The sequence below is a fragment of the Eleutherodactylus coqui genome, chromosome 6 (genome assembly GCF_035609145.1).
Source record: "Eleutherodactylus coqui strain aEleCoq1 chromosome 6, aEleCoq1.hap1, whole genome shotgun sequence".
In the NCBI taxonomy this organism is placed as follows: domain Eukaryota; kingdom Metazoa; phylum Chordata; class Amphibia; order Anura; family Eleutherodactylidae; genus Eleutherodactylus; species Eleutherodactylus coqui.
Genome location: NC_089842.1, coordinates 88,916,446 through 88,936,514, shown reverse-complemented (window position 1 = coordinate 88,936,514; position 20,069 = coordinate 88,916,446). Strand labels below are relative to the sequence as shown.

Genomic DNA, 20,069 nt, shown 5'->3' with positions numbered 1-20,069 from the left:
ATCATCATCTGATTTGTCCTTGTACACACAACCATCAACAGGGAACTGAATAAGAAATTGCTCTGATGTTGCTAGTCACTTCACTTCAGCTCACTGTAACGAAGCAACCAGTGACTTTTCACTCAGTGTAAAGAGAAGTAATTCAATCTATGAACATCTGTATGTTTGTAGTGAATATAGGCGGGTGGCTGGAAGAGATCTCCAGCACGCTCCACACAGGAGCGATAGTCATTGGGATGGCTGTCAGACACTTACATTATGTTGACAAAAGTATTGGGGCACCCACCAATCCTGTGCTGTCAGGCAAAGGGGATATGCAAACTGTATGTGTGAACATTAAGTATAAAGGAGAGTATCACACAGGTATATCCCAGTGAAGAAACCATCAGAATGGCATGAGGTATAGAGTTGACAGATTTCCAACGGGTATGGTGGTGGGAGGTCACCAGAGCAACCAATCCATACAAAAGATCGCAGTGGTTTTGGACCTTTCAAAGTCCTCTTTTGGCAATGTTATTTGGAAATGGAAAACATTTAGCATGAGTTCAGTGCAGCCACGTTCGGGGAGATCTTGTAGACTGACAGAACATGGTCAACGAAGCCTTGTACAAGCTGTGAAGGCATCATGCACATCGTCTGCTGAAACACTCATTCAGGAGGTCACACAAGCCATTGGAACATCCATTAGTGTCAGATCCATCTGTAGGGAACTGCATGTGAAGGGTTACCATGGATGAACAGCTGCACACAAGCCTAACATCACAGCTGTGGATGCACAGAGGTGCCAGCGATGGTGCTTAGAGCTTTGTTCTTCAACTGTAAATGAGTGGAAACAAGTGTTGTGGACAGCTGAGTCAGAGTATGCCATCTTCCAATCGCATGGCCGCACTTGGGTGTGGCGATTGCCTGAAGAGCGACTTTCACACAACCGCACCGTCCCAACAGTGAAGTTTGGAAGAGGTTCTGTTATGCTCTGGGAGGTTTTGTGATCGGAAGGGCTAGGGCCATTGGCTATAGTGAAGTCCACCCCTCAACACCAATGGGTACAAAGACATTCTAGACAATGTGGCATTACCTAAGCTTTGACAGTACTTTGGTACAGCTTCATGTCTCTACCAACATGACTGAGCACCATGTGCTGAGGCTTCATTTGTGTAGCATAATTTCTGCAATTTCATTAGCCAGCCCAAAATCCAGATCTCAATCCTATCGAGCATCTTTGGGACGAACTAGAACGCCATATCTTAGCATGCCCAAAACTCCCATCATCATATTATACAGCCAGATAATTTTACCTAATTAAAATCAGTTCATGTAGTATTGCCTACCCGATTGATAAGTTCTCCCACCATCCCTGTCCAAGATCCGTTAGGTTCGGGAGCTCCATACAACCCGTCTTCAACCAGCTTTATTTTATAGTTGAACCTCAGGAGTGCAGCTAGCTCCATTAACATCTCAGCACAGAAACCTTCATATTGGTCATTGCCTGATAGGGATCGATAATTGGCTTTGCGCATCATGTATGGATTCTCCTAGAAGGAGAAATTAGATAAAATAGTCAGGTGGATGTGAAGGAAAAAGGGGCTGAATTTATGATTACAGCAAGAGATGGGAAAATATGAACAAATCAAAATGCAGAGCTAAAAAACAAACAAATGAAATGATCTAAAGAATGAGATCATCACCTGTGCTATATAAACCTGAAAGTAACCGAGATATAGCATGTAGAACAATCACACCAAATTTACAGAGCTGCTAAAATATACATGGCTTGACCAAGATATAGATAGCAGCATGAGCATTCGACATAGGTTCATGAATTTAGGAAGCTCACGTATAAGGAACTTACAAGAATTGTGGTTACTACTAAAGTCTTGTTCTCCAATGTGTCTGAGATGTTTATATCCAGACTGGTAGCATTCATGGCCAAGGTACGGTTTGAATACCAAACACCAACCTACAAGAAAGAAGTTAAATGATTGGGTTACGTTTCTTAGAATTCTACTCAAATTCTTGCTGTAGCGCAAAGCAAATTAGTATAAGTTTCATATCAAAAGACCAAGTGGCAAAATGAGGGCACTTACAGTGTACAGACTTTGAAATTAGTAAACAGCCTTGATAGTTGCCAATACTTGCCTCTCGGTGGCCATCTCCAGCCTTCTCCAGAATGCGTAGAGTGTAGTTTGTCCTTTGTCCTTTGCTGTTAAACTCTACTCGTCCAGTCAATCCATCATACTCTACCTGGTTGGATTAAAAACAATAAGAGGAATGATTATTTCACATGTTTAGTATTTGGCAGATCAATGGTGAACTTTATGGGGTGAGGAACATTTATAAAAAAAAACACCTTCCTAGGATAGCCCATGAGGTAGTGGTGGGATGGAAGGAAACAAAGTTCTCCACTAAAAGAAAGATCAGAATTTCTTAAAACAGAAGGTATTTCCATATTATTATTTCTATCCTGCTTCCCAAAAAATGGTATTATGACATTTTTAAGAACATTTGCCTTGAAGTGTAAGACTGTTCCTTTTCACAGTTTCAGTCTAGAGTCACTCGATTTTTTTTACTCATACTGATGTAAGTTTGTGTGGACACAAGGCAAGTGAAATCAGAAATCCTCATTACTAAAGCTAGCTGACTCTGTTATGAGGGCACTGTGAATGCCTCGATTATTGGGTTAACTGTGGCTAATTTTCTTATGGGGAAACTGGCTGGCTTTTTTTAAATTGGGGAATGTGCTTACTAGTTCTGTTGTTGGACTACAAGTACAATAGCCCTTTCATTGTTAAATGGATTTTCCGCTATGTACTATTGATAGCCTATCCTCAGGATAGGTAATCAATAGCAAATTGGCGGTGCAGCAGGGCCGGACATCTGTATTGGACGTCAGGGCCAGAAGTGTTATGGACAGCTTTTAAAATCAATGGGAGCAAAGCCATCAATTACACTTCCGGGGCCTGACTACTGATGTGGACGTCTGGCCCTGATGGTCAGTGCTGGAATATACAGCTTAGCTCCAATTGATTTCAACAGGAATGAAGCCATCTATAACACATTCGGCCCTCACCACGGACTTGGACGTCCACCCTCGCTCCGCTGACAGCGGGCTGGAGGATCAGCTAATCTGCGGGGATGCCAAACGGTGGATTCCCCGCCGATCTGCTATTGACTTATCTTGAGGATAGGACATCGATAGTAAAAAGTGACAAAACCTCTTTAACATGTGTAGTTTCCTAAAATGTCTCGGAAGGGACAGAAAAAGGTCTGCAGGGTTGAATGATAGGGGTAATTTATTAAGTGTAGGAATTAGTGGCAAGTTCAAGGTCAACGGTAGCTTTGAGCAGCATAGCCGTGGCACCATATTGTTTAATGATATCACCAGGAATTATGGGTGGGGTTAGCATTTAAAGGGGCAAGAGCTCAAGTATGAAAAGTTTGAGTATGCATTAAAGCAAAAACGAGTCTGTAACAGTAGTGTGTGGTAGGGAAAGACTGTGTAACATCCCAGGTAAAATCTACATCTCAATATTATTTTTTCCTTACAATAACTATATTTCTCCACCACAGGGATCTCCCGGTGCAGTGTGATCTCATTTCATGGATAACTCTCTAGGACATTACAGTTATACAGCAAAATGCTAATATTTGAAATGTTTCCACTTAGGGCACATTATCATAAGGGTCTATCTATGAAGAGCATTTCTCTGAATGATCTCAAGTGTCTGTATATTATAGTATTCTGCACTGCCAGCCTCGGTATTTTGTGCTTAAGCTCTCCATACTTATACAAGTTCACAAAAATGAGATCTCTTAGGTACACTGAAGCTCTCTGGAGATAAATCCCATTGTCTACACCATCTTTACTAAGTAGATATTTAAGTAGATTTTTTAATTGGGAAATAGAAATGAACAAAACATAAAAACTAAGACAAAAACAAACAGAAAAAAGGCGATTAAAACCCATCACCTCTCCTCTCGCGCCCAGCGCATCCTCGCCTTCCCTAAAGTCCCTCAAGTACCTCCAACTCCCCTCTTGTGAGCTCATCTAACCAAGGCTTTCAAATCCATGTAAAACCTGCTAATTTATTTTTCTTTATATATGTTAATTAAAGATGAGCGAGTGTACTCGGAAAAGCACTACTCGCTCGAGTAATTGGCTTTATCCGAGTATCGCTGTGCTCGTCCCTGAAGATTCGGGTGCCGCTGCGGCTGACAGGTGAGTCGCAGCGGGGAGCAGGGGAGAGCGGGCGGGAGAGAGGGAGAGAAAGATCTCCCCTCCGTTCCTCCCCGCTCTCCCCTGCAGCTCCCCGCTCCCCGCCGGCACCCGAATCTTCAGGGACGAGCACAGCGATACTCGGATAAAGCAAATTACTTGAGCGAGTAGTACTTTTCCGAGTACGCTCGCTCATCTCTAATGTTAATCTTTTCAGCGTAATATAGCGGTAACACAGTTCTTGCAGGATGAGAGTATATTACTGATCCATTTTATTAAGTTTTGTAACTTCCATTTTTATATTGCTGCTCTTGTCAAGAGATGACGTATCATCCGAAATACATACCATGGAGTCTAACGAAACATCTGCATTATACAGTCAATTAACACCTTCCCACCCTATGATGTACATATATGTTATGGGTGGGAAAGGGTTCCCACAAAATGCTGTATATATACTGTATATGGATGGCACAGACTTAGGAACTGATCGTGCATCATCTGCAGCTGGACCCGGCTGTGATCAACAGCCGGCATCCCACTGCAGCATCAGGGAACAGCAAGAACACCAATTCTCCATGTAAACCCCTTACATGCTGTGATCAGTGTTTATCCTGACATGCATGGAATTCACAGAGGGAGGAAGTTTCCACTGTGATGTCATTGGCCCACCGCCATTAAATCATGAAAGGCCCATGCATTGCCTTAGCAACCGGAGGCCTAACAGTGGCCTCCAGATCTGCTATTGCTTTTGAAGTAAATGAAAAATGATAATACACTGCAATATAGAAGCAATGCAGTGTATTATCAGGGAAATCATAGGATCACAGATTCAAGTTCCCTACAGGAACATAAAAAGTGAGGTAAAAAAGTTTAAAAGAACATGTTAAAAAAACTATAAAATACTCTATTTTGGCACACTTTTTTTTAAAAATAAAAAAGGTCATATGTTTGATATTGCCACACCTCTGCAATAAATTGAATACAATATTTATCCCGCACAGCAAACCCTATTAAAAAAAATAAAAAAAAAGAGCCAAAATGCTTTCTCAGTTCATTTTCCTTCCCAAAAAATGCAATACAAATGATCAAAAGAGTCATATGTATCCCAAAATGGTAGTAATAAAAACTACAACTCGTCACCCAAAAAATCCTTTGCAGAAGGAAAAATAAAAAAATGATGAGTCTTTGAATGAAGCAATGCAAATAACAAATTTCCAAAAAAGGGGTTTTATTTTTTTTTTAAAAGTGCAAAATACTAAAAAATATATATTTAATTTTGGTATTGTCATAATTCTACCAACCCACAGAAAAACGTTACATAATTTACACTGTATAGTAGTTGAAAAATTGCAAAATTAATGTGTTTTTTCACCCCGCTCCTGCTAAAAATTATTGAAATGTATATATTATGCCAAAAGTTATGGTATTTGAAAAGTAGAGATGAAAATCCCCAAAAATTGTTACTTCCTTAGCTCCAAACTAGGCTGCATGCTTATGGGGTTAATACTGGAAATTGTTTCTTTCCAAAATTGATTTACATAAGAGCAGAGCCAAAAAATATGAAAATCATCTGCACCAGAAAACCTACAGTTAGGGGAAGATGAATCTCTATCCGGACACAACTTAAGTTTCAGGGGGTGTAGAATAGTCTGTGAATAATACAATCCTGAGGGACCCTTGGAGCAGGGCTAAGGGCTTATTCACACCTGCAGCAGGGCTCTGTTGGGGCTTTCCATCGCTCTGTTCTGACTTCAGTGCACAGAAACTGAGTTAAAATGGCATTAAATGTTTCAGTTTTTTCCCCATTGATTTCTATGGGTTTTCAAAAAAAACCCAGAAAGATTTCAGTTTTCTATCCATTTTATTAGGTTTCTGTTTTTTAATGGAACAAATAGTGCTGCTATTGTAACTATACATTCTGCATGCATAATTTAATTTTGCTGTGAACCGAGCGTTGCTTTGAAAGGCTGGTATGAAGATTGCCATTCTCTAAATCTATGTAGCCTATGCAGACTCTATATGTAATTGTCAGTTTTCTCTGAACTACTGGGTGGAGACTGCTTTGATGTTTCCCATACACTGCACACACAGAGTAGAAGGGATTCTGCTGCCTTATCTCTCTGTGGCACAGCCTCAGTAGCAACAGCACGGAGGACAATATACATAAGTAATGAGCAGCGAATGTAGCTGTAAATCAACCCCTGGGGTGAGATAGAACACTTCCTAGAAGCAACATCATCTCTGTGTGTTTGTGCCTCTGCCTTTCTATCTGCAGCTGCTCCCTCCTCCTCTTACTCTCTTCTCCATAGACTAATATGGGCAGCGGGGGGAGGCGAGAAGTCTGATAAGTGGAAAAAGGCATTTTTCTGCAATAATATACTACAAAGTTTCTTATCACCGCTTGCACTATTGATTTATGGGGGGAAAATACTGAAACAACTATTTCTTATTAATGCAGAAATGTATTGTCATGTCCAGATAAGATGGGTGCTCCATACCATTCGCAGATAATTCATGAGGCTGGTCCCATGTTGCCAAATCTGTGACGTACTACAGGACAGCTGCTTTACTCCAATTTCCTGGCTCCGGTTTAATTCCCGTACAGCACTGACTACAACATGTACAGCGTCAAACATAAGAGCAGCTGAGAGCTGAGGAAAAGGAGATAGAAAATATGAGCAAACACATAGAATACCAAAATCAGAATGGTAGTACTGTAAAACTAGACAATGAAGGTACAAATCAGTGCACCACAATTACTAGTCCATTAGTTATCCACTGTTACACCTACTGCTTGGTTGAGCAGTTTTATTCCTCCCACCCCACTAAGGCCTATAGCACATTCTGTCCCTAATAATAGTCCCATTTTTTACAGTTGCAATCAAATGTATTCAACCCCCGCTGCAAATTAGGCTAATTTGCCAAATTTATAAACTTTCAGCAGTTTGCAAAAATAACAATAAAGCAAAAACAATTTAAGTAGCTCAAACAACTAATAGAACAAGTGGTTTCTCCAAAATCAACACTTTTAATGACTACTGCAGTCTCGGAATTATTCAACCCCTTCATGACAAACATCGCTAGTATTTAGTAGAGCACATTTTGCTGTTATGACCTGCAGCAAAGGTGATACATAGTCAGACACCAGTTTCCGACAGCTTCCTGAGGAATCTTAGCTCTTCCTCATGGGCAGAGACCACCAGTTCACTAATATTCTTGGGTTTGGAGGCTGCAACTGCTTTCTTCAAATACCATCAAAGATTTTCTATGGGGTTCAAGCCAGTTGACTGTGATGGCCAACTGGACAGACAGAAGGATTTGAGCAAGTCTGCATCCACAAAAGAGCTGTGGTTTGTTGTCCAAGAGGTTTGCAACAACCTTCTTGCCGAATTCATTAAAAAACTGGCACAAGTGTACCTAGAAGAATTAATGCTGTTTTGAAGCCAAAGGCTGGTCATACCAAATATTGATTTAATTTAGATTTCTCTTTTGTTCATTCCCTTTGCATTTTGGGATCATGGGATGACTGCAACCTATGGTAAACAAAGTAACGGGCACCCTTGTGACCATTGCTAAGAAGTCCAACATGGTTGCATTTTTGCACCATTTGTAAAATCTGCTCACGACCTTTGTTATTACATGACTTATAGTTGACCAACTGTTGACATGTAGTCCTTTCGGTAATCTCCATGAATTGTAGCAGTTTTTAGAAAAGCACTAGGTGTCCATACTCTTGTAAAAGGGTCAGAAACATATAAGTGTGGCCTATAACCATAACAACACTGTACACTTTGATCAAGTATGATGAAGTCTCTCATATGGACTTAGCAAGCTTTAACTTGAAGAGCATTTTACTTAGGTTGAGACTGAGGCAATGAGCTTCAGGTTACAGCACTACTAGAAGGCACAAACGTGATGGTAACACACAATATTGTGGCATATAGCTTGGCAGTTACACACAGAAATGTGGCACAGAGCTAGGTGGGTACAGTCTAGTAAAGGGCACAAAGCAGTAACACAGTGTCTAAATACAGTTCTCAATATAACTTCAGCAGGTGAATACCAGTATTAATGGGAAAAGTTGGCCACAGTCTGAAATCATCCTGGTAACCACTTCTCTCACCAGACCCAACGCCAGCCATGGAACTAACTCATGGCAAGTGTACCTTGGCACAACACCACTTTGCTCTTGCATTCTCCAACAAGGTGGTCTGCATGCCTCATATTTATAGCCTAGCCTCTTCTGGGTTGCAACTCACGTGGCACAACACTATAGAATCCAGATGTTCTGCAAAGGTGCTCCCTGACTTCAGCCAACCTGCGCTCCTACCACTACGTAGTATTATTGTCTTAAAGGCACAGAGCACATAAATTTAGCAATATGCAAATATAGTTACTTCACTTGCGGTTACATTTCAAGGATTCAGTTTGTGCGAAGGAGGTAGTTATGTGCTCCAACACTTCTTATTGGGGCATTCCCTTACAGTCTTATATGTTACCATGCAAGTAAAGCAATTACAGCAGAAAAAAAATAGCTGCTCCATCATAATATTATGACTCACCGCTGGCCCCACGTATGTGGTGAGCTCACAATTTTCTCTCCAGGACATGTTGAGGCTTCGCAGGAACTCCAAATAGAAGGGGTGGCTACTGTTATACATTGAAAATCCTAGGATATTGGAATGGTCGCTTACCACCCCTTCCAAGGATAACAAGGGAAAGTCCTGCAACAAAACCAAATGTAGTTACTGTCCCCTATCACATTCACACAAAGTTGTTCCCCCCATGTTGACCTCTGGTCTCACCATTGTTGTCAGAATATATTTGTAATGAGCAGACGTCATCCCAAGCTCTGAGGCCTGTGATGGAGAAGAGGAAACAACTGACTGAGTGCTGTAAAAAGCAAATTAAAGTAAAAAAAAAGAGGCATAAAGACAAGCCAACCTTCTTAAGAATGAGATGGGATACAGTTGCGTTGGCATCTATAATGATAGTGGACACCTTATCATCTCGGATTTCCTTTAATAAAGGTGTTGGATCATTTGTGTCATCCAACATTCGCACTGAAAGTGTGTCTTTTGATATTAGGAATTGGCGAACCAACTCTTCTAGCCGCAGTAAACCTGGAGAATAGAACAGACGAGAAAGCTAAGGAGCACAAAAGGGAATTCGCTGCTTTAGGCAGAATTAGAACATTGGAAGAGATTTAGAGAAGAAGAACATTAAAAAGTAACTCCTCCTGTGGTAGATGCTGTAAATTACTAGAATAATCCTGTATTCTTCTGCATGAAGCTGGTAGCCTCAAGCACATACACACATTGCTGCCACTTGACTTGTGGGTGCTTTAGCTGCCCCCGAGCCTGCCAATGTTATAGAGGAAACACGGTGGTCAACAGTGATTTTCTTCAATAATAGAATAACAGCTCTGCAGGGTCAAGGAACCGAATTTAGATTTTATTTGACCCTGCAGAGCTTCTAGGTTGTTAGTCAAGGATAGCCTGACAAGTAACAGGCTTACATAGCTATACAGTATCAGAATGATGCTAAATAACACCTCATATCTCAGCTAGTGAGGGAAAAGCCATATTGAGAATCATTGAAGTCACTCTTAAATTTCAAGGCTTTGTGTCAAAGTTATCTTTGTATAGTCACTGCAGGTCCTAAGTGTGATAACTCCAAGTGTTATATGCTTGTATAAATATCTTACCATGTAATAAAAAGATGCGCCAAATTGGTTAGAGCAAAAGATACACTTTGTAGGTATCTCCCTTGTCTGGTTAATAAAGGGGGTTCCCAACAATAATAGGACATATCAACAAAGGTTATCGTCATGAAACAACCCCTTTATCCCCCTTCCCGTCCCAAGACATTTATGTATGTCCTTGGAGTTAACATGGCACAGGCTCATGGTGCAACATCCATGACTATAGAACACGCCAATTATGAATGTTAACATTTTAAATGCTGCCACGAGTTCTGACAGCAGCAGTTGGGTGCCATAGCAGTCGTGGGCCTCCTGTAGGCCCTCAGGGCTGCCAGGTATCTCTGCCTAGAAACGTGTGCCCACAGCCTCCAGAAATACATTGCCTGCAGAAATACTGAAGTACTGCAGTATGTGGTGTATGCGATCAAATGATCAAAAGTTCAAGTTCCCTTATGGGACTGAAAAAAAGTAAAAATACGTGAAAAAAAGTGTTTTTTATTATTCAAAAAAATAAAGGATAATTAAAGTTTTACCCCCCTTTTTCCTGTATGTACAATATAAAAAAAATATTTGGTATCAAACCATCCATAGAAACCAATCTACAAAAATAGAGCATTAATTATCCTGCACAGTGAACGTTGTCAGAGAAAAAATACACAACACCAGAATTGTGTTTATTTAGGTCATTCTATCTCCAAAAAAATGGTAACAAAAAGCTATCAAAAAGTTTGATATACTCCAAAATGGTAATAATAAATCATCCTTCAAAAAATGAGCCCTCAGACAGCGGCATTGACAAAAGATAAAGATTGTGGTGGTCAGAAGATGGCGACCGAAAATATATTTTTTAAGATATTTTATTTAAATACTGAAAAGGAAGAGCTAAATAAATCTGGGATTGTCGTAATCACGCTGGCCCACAGAATAAAGTTATCATGCAATTTTTGCCAAAGTGTGTTAAAAAATAAAAGAGTTATGATTCTTTGAAGGTGGGGAAGCAAGAGAAGTCAAAATGTAAAAAAAAGCTACATCATTAGGCCGGGGTCAGATGGGCGTTTTTTTGCGCTCGTCTATGTGCTAAAAAAAAACGCGTCTATTAGAACCATTGGTTTCCTATGTGTTCACATGTCGGTTTTTTAGAGGCGCAAAATACTTGCATCTGTGAAAGATAGGTGTGCTCAGGTAAGGTCCGTGCTGCGTGTAAAGAATTAACATTGGCGTCCCCTCATCACTGAACACTGTGACAGCACTGTGAACAACTGTGGCAGAGGAGCGCGATGCAATGAGGACTGATTGAAAGCAATGAGAGCGGATCGCTATCCCCTACTGTGGCTGTGACAGCCGCAGCAGGGGATTCCTTGGATGTGAAACAATGAATGGCTGAGTGCTGCCTCTGATTGGCTGAGTGATGTGACCAACCACAGGCAGCTCAGCTCAGCTGTCATTCAATGAATGGTTGAGCGCTGTGTCTGATTGCTCACAGTGCTCAGCCAATCAGAGGCAGTACTTTCTGGAGGCGGGGATTTTTCAATCCCCGGCCACCAGAATACAGATGAAGACTGACGTGAATGGGAAGAAGAGCCAGACAGTACTTCTATGTGAGTTAATGTTTTTTTCTTTTTTTTTTCTACAGCTTGGACTTATTTTCAGGGAAAGGCTTATATTTTAAGCCCTTCTATGAAAATATCACTGCAGGGGTTGCCTGCATCCCATTGTTTTCAATGGGGTGGCAGCAGCGCCGGCTCGATTTAAAGCAATGGGAGAACATTGCGATCCTCTGCCACAGCTGTGACAGCTGTGGTAGGGGATTCTTTCATCCCTGCTGCAGTCCCCTCATCACTGAACACTGTGACAGTGCTGTCACAGTGTTCAGTGCTGAGGGGACGTTCATGGAGCAGCTGTGCTTCATAGGTGCACAAAAAAAACACTTGTCTGACTGAGCCCATAAGAGTATAAAGGGTTTGTCCCAATTCAAGCGATTTTGCTGCAGTATGGAGACAGCTCCGTACATTGTGCAGTGGCCATTGTTGGCAGTGCAGGCAAAGTCCTATTGAAGTGAATAGGACTCAACCTAGGCCGCTGTAAAACAGCTAGAAGTAGCAGAACTCCTTTAAGATCCAAACTTAGACTCTTTCACATACTGTATGTCCATAAAGTTCACCATGTCTCAGATCAATTATACATCATTGAATGCTGAATTATTTAGAACCCTTACTGCCATTTGTCATTGGATAAGCATCTAGCACTTTTCCGAGTTCTTTTACATCAGGTTTCTTTTGCTCTTAGACATTCAGCTGCATGATTCATTTATTTTTTCAATCTACTGTAGTAAAGTAAAATAATAGGAACCTAACTGACCCATTATCAGTCAAAAGGTAGATCAACCAAATGGATCAGAATGAATTAAATATAGATTTAAATATCCATTGTGGATTGTGACACCAGTGCAAGCAGAACCTTCCATTAGCTTTACGATTCTTCCATGCAGTCTCCAATGCTTGTAGCATCTTAAATTGAACTAATGGACCCAAGTATATGGGATAAATTAAAAATGCACTCTAGTTTTTTTTATTTGGGGGTAATCCATCACAATATCAGTGACCTCTGCTGTGAGGTCTCCAGAATCCAGGCTGTATATTCTTCACTTTTTTTTTCCAGCCTCCAGGTCACATAACCAGCACTCTGACAAGTGACAGATTTACTGTTCAACGTATGACCATTTTCTGCTGCAAATTGCACCAGAAAACTGTCTTCCATGCTTTGTGCCATATCTATTAACTTTTATTAACTGGTCTATGCCAGAATTTTTTCCTTCTGCGCCGCCCTCGAAGAGTGGGTGGTGCTTGCTGGGAAGGTTCGTGGCCGTCCGGACCAACAGATTCATGTATAACTTATGTCATATACTGTGAAGGAGCAAGCAGGTGTGCTGGGGAAAATCTTACTAAGCCCAGTGCAGAAAGTGCCCGACTTTTGTAAGTTTTCCCCCTATGTGTTTTTAGACACTTTCAGACACTTTTTCTAACTTGTCTATAAAAAGGGACCTGGCCTAAATTCCACAATAAAATTGCAAAAATTTTCAGAAAGTTGCACCAAAATTTTGGTGCAATTTTTGGCATAAACTAAGCCAACTAATAGGTGGAATAAACAGACTAGACAGTCTTAGAATTCAACAGATTGAATATTCAGCTGCGATGAATCTGGCGCATTTTAAGACTCTAGGGGAAATTTACTAAGACTAGCATTTTAAATCCTGGACTTAATAGGCACACGCCTCTCCATATTTTAGGTGCATATCGTCACCTACACTGAAATGTCCAACCTGGTGTACATTTCTGATATAGTTTACATTAGTTTATACATAAACTGACAGCCACAACCCCTCCCAAGACGTTCCACTCACATTTTATGAACGTGGTATGGGTGGCGCAAAAAAGCCAAGAAGTTGCAAATTTTTGAGAAATGAGGATATGTGCAAAAGTTTGCAACTTTCTGGCTTAAAGCCTTTAATGAATGTCCCCTTGTCTGTCTCAGGGAGCTTTCACACGGTATTAGTGTACACTATATTCGGAGTATAGAATAGCGTAGTCAAGTATGTTCTATACGCCAAATAAAAAGGAAGCAAACGGAAACGAAGGTGGTGTCCATTTCACAATAGAAGTGAATGGTTCTGGGATTTTGTCACAGCACTGTTTTCAGCAGCTGTCATGGAACCCCTGAGCAGATTCCCACAGAGTCTCCAATAATGCTGCGTGAAAGCTCCTTTAGCTTGCACTGTCTAACAATATTAATAAATGTGCCCCATGTAAACTGTCATAAAGAGAAACTGTCTTCCTTGCCCACAGCAACCAATCAGAGTGCAGCTTTGATTTTGAAGAGCAGAATACAACATGAAAGCTGCACTGTGATTGGTTGCTATGAGCAAAACATACAGTTTTTCATTATGACATTTGGCATAAATATTCCCTCAATAACTGCAGGACACAGAATGTTATCAGAATGTTTGTCAGGTGACCTGGAGGCCAGAAGAAAAGTGCAGAATACTCAAAAAGAGAGCTGCACTGTGATTGGTTGCTAGGGGAAATAAATATAGTTTTTCATTATGACAGTTGAGATAAATCTGTCCTATTAAAGGGGTTGCCCCGCGATAGCAAGTGGGGTTATGCCCCATGACGTGTGCCGATTCCAGCCTCCTGATTGGCTGGAATCGGCATATGTGACGGGGCTGAGCTACACGATGATGCGTACAAGGGGGCGGAGCCAGAATGCCGCTGCTGCCGAGCCGAGCCGAAGGGAAAAGACCCATCTGCGCAAGCGCGTCTAATCGGGCGATTAAACGCTGAAATTAGACGGCACCATGGCGACGGGGACGCCAGCAACGGAGCAGGTAAGTGAATAACTTCTGTATGGCTCATATTTAATGCACGATGTATATTACAAAGTGCATTAATATGGCCATACAGAAGTGTATAACCCCACTTGCTGCCGCGGGACAACCCCTTTAACTTCAGGACACAGAGTGTTGTCAGAGTGTTGGTCATGTGACCTGGAGTCCAGAAGAAAAGTATAGAATACACAGCCTGGAGGGGAAGAGTTACAGAACTGCATGCTTCACAGCAGACTTCAGTGATACTGGGATGGATCTACCCCCCTTCCCAAAAAACAGTGCTTCTTAAAGACCTGTTAAAGGCCATGACAAAACATAATAGATCATAAGGAGTTAATCGTATCCAGAAAAAATAATGATGCCAATGTGAACAGAGCTTTAGTAATTAGTTAATATTCTAAAACAATCCAAATCTTGATACGCCACCAGCACTGAGCATGTCCCTAGATTCTACCCCAAAATAATAAAAGGCAGTCAGATAGTAAATAAGATTCTGTGCTGAATATAGCAACACAATGCGCATGAATCTGTGGGTGCTGTAAAGAAAGGTGCATTACACTGAATAGGAATGAACTCGGAAGTCTGGTTGAAGGCAAAGAGAAAGAATGTGCACAGAACAGGCCAACTCTCTAACATCACTGTTCTATTTTAATTTCAGTCTTAGCATCTGACTTAAATGTTACTTGACACGTAGCACACGCGTTTCGCAGCCAGCACAGCTCTACAGCTCACGGACTGCTGCGAAAGTGAAGGATTTTTATGTAATACAAAAGGAATTGTTTCTACTATGTCCCCAAAAATAGGTTAAAGGAAAAGAAAAACTGAACGTGTAAATATTATAATAGAGCACTGCATTTACGAAAAGCAGTGCACTTAAATACCGAGGTACTGCAGCCAATTAGTTAGAGCATGAAAAAGATGTGACGTCATTGATTGCTATCGGCAACACTAATGCTTTGGGACTTTTGCATTAAATGGAAATCGAAGTCACAATATTCTTCTGATATCCCAAAACTAACGAACATTTGTGGCACTCGCCAGTTGAATATGAGTTGTATTTAATATTCCTTTCAAATCCTATCCAGGCAAAGAGGATTGTGGAACCAAGAAGGCCGATCACTTCCAAACTCCTAGTAGGAATCTGTATAATCTTCTGTTATGTCGTACATAATGGTGGTAAGCCACTCATAATGGTGAAGGCTGTGGTCTCGGGTCAACCTGGCCTTTAGCATGTTTGCATCCCTTTGGCACAGCTAAGAGATTTCTCTTAATGACAAATTAGAAGATCATTTCGACCGGACTTCTGCTTTAAATAAACATTCTCCATTCTCTGAAAAAGTTCATTCCGCTTCCCAGAAAAACAATACATGTGCAGAGGGATGAACTATAACTCACATTGATGCCACCTCCAAGAACCCCATTCCCATCTTAGGGTACTTTTCCACGGCACGATTCTTTCTCCTGTGTTTTCACACCAGGGTAATAATCATTCAGTGAATGTGGAGGATTGCGCTGGAGATCTCTTCCAGCCGCCCACCTCCATGAACAGGCAGCTGTTTAAGGATGAAAGACTGCCTGTTCACACTGAGCAAGAAGTCACTCACTAGTTCTTTCAGTGTCTCCTTTGCTGGCTCTACCTCCCCTCCTCTTCCCCTTGCTGTTGGGGTCCCCCTGAGCTCGGTCCTCGGCCCCCTTCTTTTCTCTATCTACACAGCCCCTATTGGACAAACCATCAGGAAATTTGGCCTCCAATACCATCTGTATGCTGACGACAACCAGCTATACACCTCTTCCCGTGATATCTCTGCACCTTTACTCCAAAACATCACCAACTGTCTGTCCGCTGTCTCTAACACCATGTCTTCTCTCTACCTAAAACTAAACCTCTCTAAAACTGACTTACTGGTATTTCCACCCTCCACTAACCGACCTCCTCCTGACATCTCCATCTCAGTGTGTGGCGCCACCATAACTCCCAAACATCATGCCCGCTGCCTTGGGGTCATATTCGACTCTGATCTCTCTTTTACCCCCTACATCCAATCTCTCGCCCGAACATATCAGCTGCACATCAAGAACGTCGCAAGAATCTGCTCTTTTCTCACTGTGGACACGTTAAAAACGCTTACTGTTGCCCTCATCCTCTCTCGGCTCGATTTTATTGCAACTTGTTGCTGATCGGCCTCCCTTGCACCAGACTCTACCCTCTCCAATCCATCCTGAATGCGGCAGCCAGGCTCATCTTCCTGTCCAGCCGCTACTCGGACGCCTCTGTCCTGTGCCGGTCACTGCACTGGCTGCCCGTTAAATACAGAATTCAATTTAAACTCGCTACCTTCATCCACAAAGCCCTCCACAGTGCAGCACCCCCCTATATTGCTTCCCTCATCTCTATCCATCACCCAGCCCGGGCTCATCGCTCTGCTAACGAAACCAGACTTAGTGCCCCTTTAATTCGAACTTCTCATTCCCGCCTCCAAGACTTCTCCAGAGCAGCACCGGTCCTCTGGAACACACTACCAAAGGCTACCCGGGCAATCCAGGACTCGCAGAACTTCAGGCGTGCTCTAAAAACGCACCTCTTCAGGGAGGCATACCACATTCCCTAAACAAACTCCTCTGTACCCCCCCCCCCCCTGATAACATGCTCTCTGTCCTAGTGACTGCAATCCCTGCTAGCCATCATAAACCGCTCCTGCAGTCATACTGTTTCTGCCATCACACGGCTAAATGTCTGACCATTGTCTATGTGTATAACATCCCTCACTCTCCACCTCCCATACCGCGCACACCTCCAGCCCCTTTGCCTTCTGTATCACCCCATTACTTGTAGTATGTAAGCTCGTTGGAGCAGGACCCTCACCCCTATTGTATCAATCAAATGATTACTATGTAATCGTGGTTCTGTAATTTTTGTATTTTGTCTTTCTGTATTCCCGTCTATGTAAGCGCTGCGGAATATGTTGGCGCTATACAAATAAAGTTTTTTTATTATTATTATTATTACTAGTTATTTCATTGTTCTCATTGTCATGGGACACTATCACTTAAAATCACTCATGGTTTGCATAACTTTTTGGTCCGTGTAAAACTACCCTTAACCAAACTGGATCCGAATATTCTCCAAGGACTCCGTTTTAGAGCTGTGCAACACTAAGGGCTTCTTCCCATGAGCGTAGTCACAGATATATTCGCAATAGCGTGACTTTTCACATACGTATTAGCTGTACTTCCTGCATTCCTAGGGACCGTTCACATAGGACACACATGCGCCGTGATGGAAAAGGCTGTGCAGCCTATTTAGTCGCCATGCCATTAATTTCTCATCGAAATTGTGCAGCTGAATTTTGTAGGGATCAGGTGCACATTTGCGCACCCCTATAGACTTCTGCGGTGACTTAGGTGCGCAAATGTGCACAAAAATAGAGCTTGTTGCAGGATTTTTTGTGTGAGCAAAATGCACGCACAAATGCGAAAGTGAAAATAATTTCATTGAAAACAATGGGTTCTATTCTCTGCGCAATGCACGCACATATTTTGCTCGCACCAATGCGCTCATGTGATTAAGGCCTACATATCAAATGTCAGAATTTACTACTTTAATGTTGAGGGTCCAGGAAAAAGACCTCCACCAATCCTTACTAAACCTCTTCCACATATGAATACTAGGGATCCTTTTTAAGTTAAAGGGATTGTCTGTATGCCTTATTAGCACACATTAACCTTTTAGAACGGAAATTTGTTCTGGCGTACCTAAGCTGTCAATGCATAACGCGGGCAGTGATTCATCTGAACGGGTGCCATATAATACTTCATTTTCCCCGCAGTGGCCGATGCAAGGAAAATTCCTGGCTGGCCGCGGTTTCCAAAAGCCAGAGTCATGGCCCTTGTGCCCTCTAAAATAAATTTCTGCCAGCGGCCATAATTACTGATTCACTGCTACAAAATACAAAGGCAGATATAGAACCGCGTCCTTCAGCTTGCAGGCAACCAAATAGCAATATGGAGGATCATGTTCCCTCTAAGCCTTGGCAGCTGCTGGTTAGAGAGATGGACAATGTGTCATCGGTGGTGGGCAACCATCTGGCCCCCATCGAGTATCATGAACATGTCCTATTGTAATTAATAAGACATGTGAACCTGCTGGATGTCTCTCCAGCCTCATATCAGATCAGGTGGGGAAAAGGGGCGACACAATCCCTTTAACAAGGTGAAACACATCTTTTACAGCACGATTCCTGATTATATTTGCTGAACAATGCAGGATTCTTCATATACATCTTTAGCATTACTCCTTACTGAAAGGGATTGTCTCTAATGACACCGTCCCTTTAATTTAACTGTATTGTACATTAGCCTTAAAGAACTAAACTAAAGAATTCCAAAAATCTTAAAAGAAAACTTTTATGACAATGTGACAAGAGAAATTCTGTCAGCGGCTTCTTTGGAACAGATTGCATTCCAACGTGATAGTATTACTTACTACCAAAGTGCCAGCGTGAAGTATGTTGCCAAAGAGCATCTGATAGAATATTTAAAGGCCCCTAAAGGAAAATTTTAATGAAAGTTCCCTGAAGGAGAACTGCAGGGAACAAAAAAGACATCCCAGTAGGAAACATACCAGATTTCTTAAATGCAAGCCAAGATCAGACAAAACTCAACTCATCGTTTTATGGTAAAAATGGCGGATTGCAACCAAAGGCATTCATGGGATCCAATATGTTCTTCGGGTATGATCTGAGGATAATGTTTGCACATTGATTTAAATCTGAATGTTTTTACTAATCTTGGTCATGCATTTGCTTTAATAGCAATTGGCATGGCTTGGTTCGTTCTGTAAAACTGTTGGATTTGCTTCAGTGTCCATAAAGACTATAAAAAACACTTGTGCTGTCAACTGAGATTATTCCGCTCATGCTTAACGTAAGTCAGCGTTTCATAGCTACTGAGGTTATGAGGTTAAGAAAATAAGACATGTTCAACGAATTTCACAGATTTCATTTCAGCTTCTGCGTCTTTAGAAAAGGCAAATAAAATCACACTTGAAGTAATACGCAATATTTAACTACAGCTGGGCAAAAGCCATATGGAGAAGACAGCCAGTAAAACGAGAATGTGTCAATTAAGGTTCTTCAGCAAATGTCATGAATGTTCTTCACTTCCATTTGGATCTCGTTGGTTCTCATGGTAATGTTACATGGGATTACAACAATTAGCTTCAGAAGACCACTATGTCCTCACAACATTGCAAAGAATAAGAGAGATTTGGCCAACCATTTTTAAAGCTAAGTGTCTTTGGATGTCACTAGCCACAAATGGTCCTATTATAGTGTCAGTCCGCTGTTTGGTCACATGAAAGTACTTTATATCATTCCCAAAATTCACAAGGATTTATTGAATCCCCAAGGTTGTCCCACTGGGTCGGGATGTGGGTCTTTGCTTAGTGGTGTCATCTTTTTAGATAGGATCTTGCCTAAATATGCTGTTGCTGCTAAATCATAAATCCAAGGTACTAGTAATTTTCTGACCCAGATTGGAGAGATGAAGGTGCAGGATGAGTTATACTTGTCTCATTAGATGTGGTATCTTTGTATACCTCTATCCTTCATGATAAGGCTTGACGTGCTATTTGTAAAATGCTCACTAGCTCGGACAATTTATTCTTGATCTTCTGGAGTACACAATCCGTAATAATTATTTTTTGTTTGGGGATGTGTGCTACAGACAGTGCCAGGGGACAGCCATGGGGCCCAATGTAACCCCTA

General features: G+C 41.6%; 1 protein-coding gene across 1 annotated transcript in view; it reads right to left on the bottom strand.

Moving 5' to 3' along the window:
* Window positions 1–20,069, bottom strand: part of GRIK5 (glutamate ionotropic receptor kainate type subunit 5) — a 344,216-nt gene that overhangs the window by 66,480 nt on the left and 257,667 nt on the right. The window contains exons 6-12 of the mRNA XM_066607146.1: window positions 9,161–9,339; window positions 9,022–9,075; window positions 8,779–8,940; window positions 6,715–6,867; window positions 2,137–2,241; window positions 1,850–1,957; window positions 1,329–1,532 (exon numbers count right to left, since the gene is read on the bottom strand). Coding sequence (XP_066463243.1) covers window positions 1,329–1,532; window positions 1,850–1,957; window positions 2,137–2,241; window positions 6,715–6,867; window positions 8,779–8,940; window positions 9,022–9,075; window positions 9,161–9,339 — 965 coding nt within the window. The remainder of the gene's footprint in view (window positions 1–1,328; window positions 1,533–1,849; window positions 1,958–2,136; window positions 2,242–6,714; window positions 6,868–8,778; window positions 8,941–9,021; window positions 9,076–9,160; window positions 9,340–20,069) is intronic.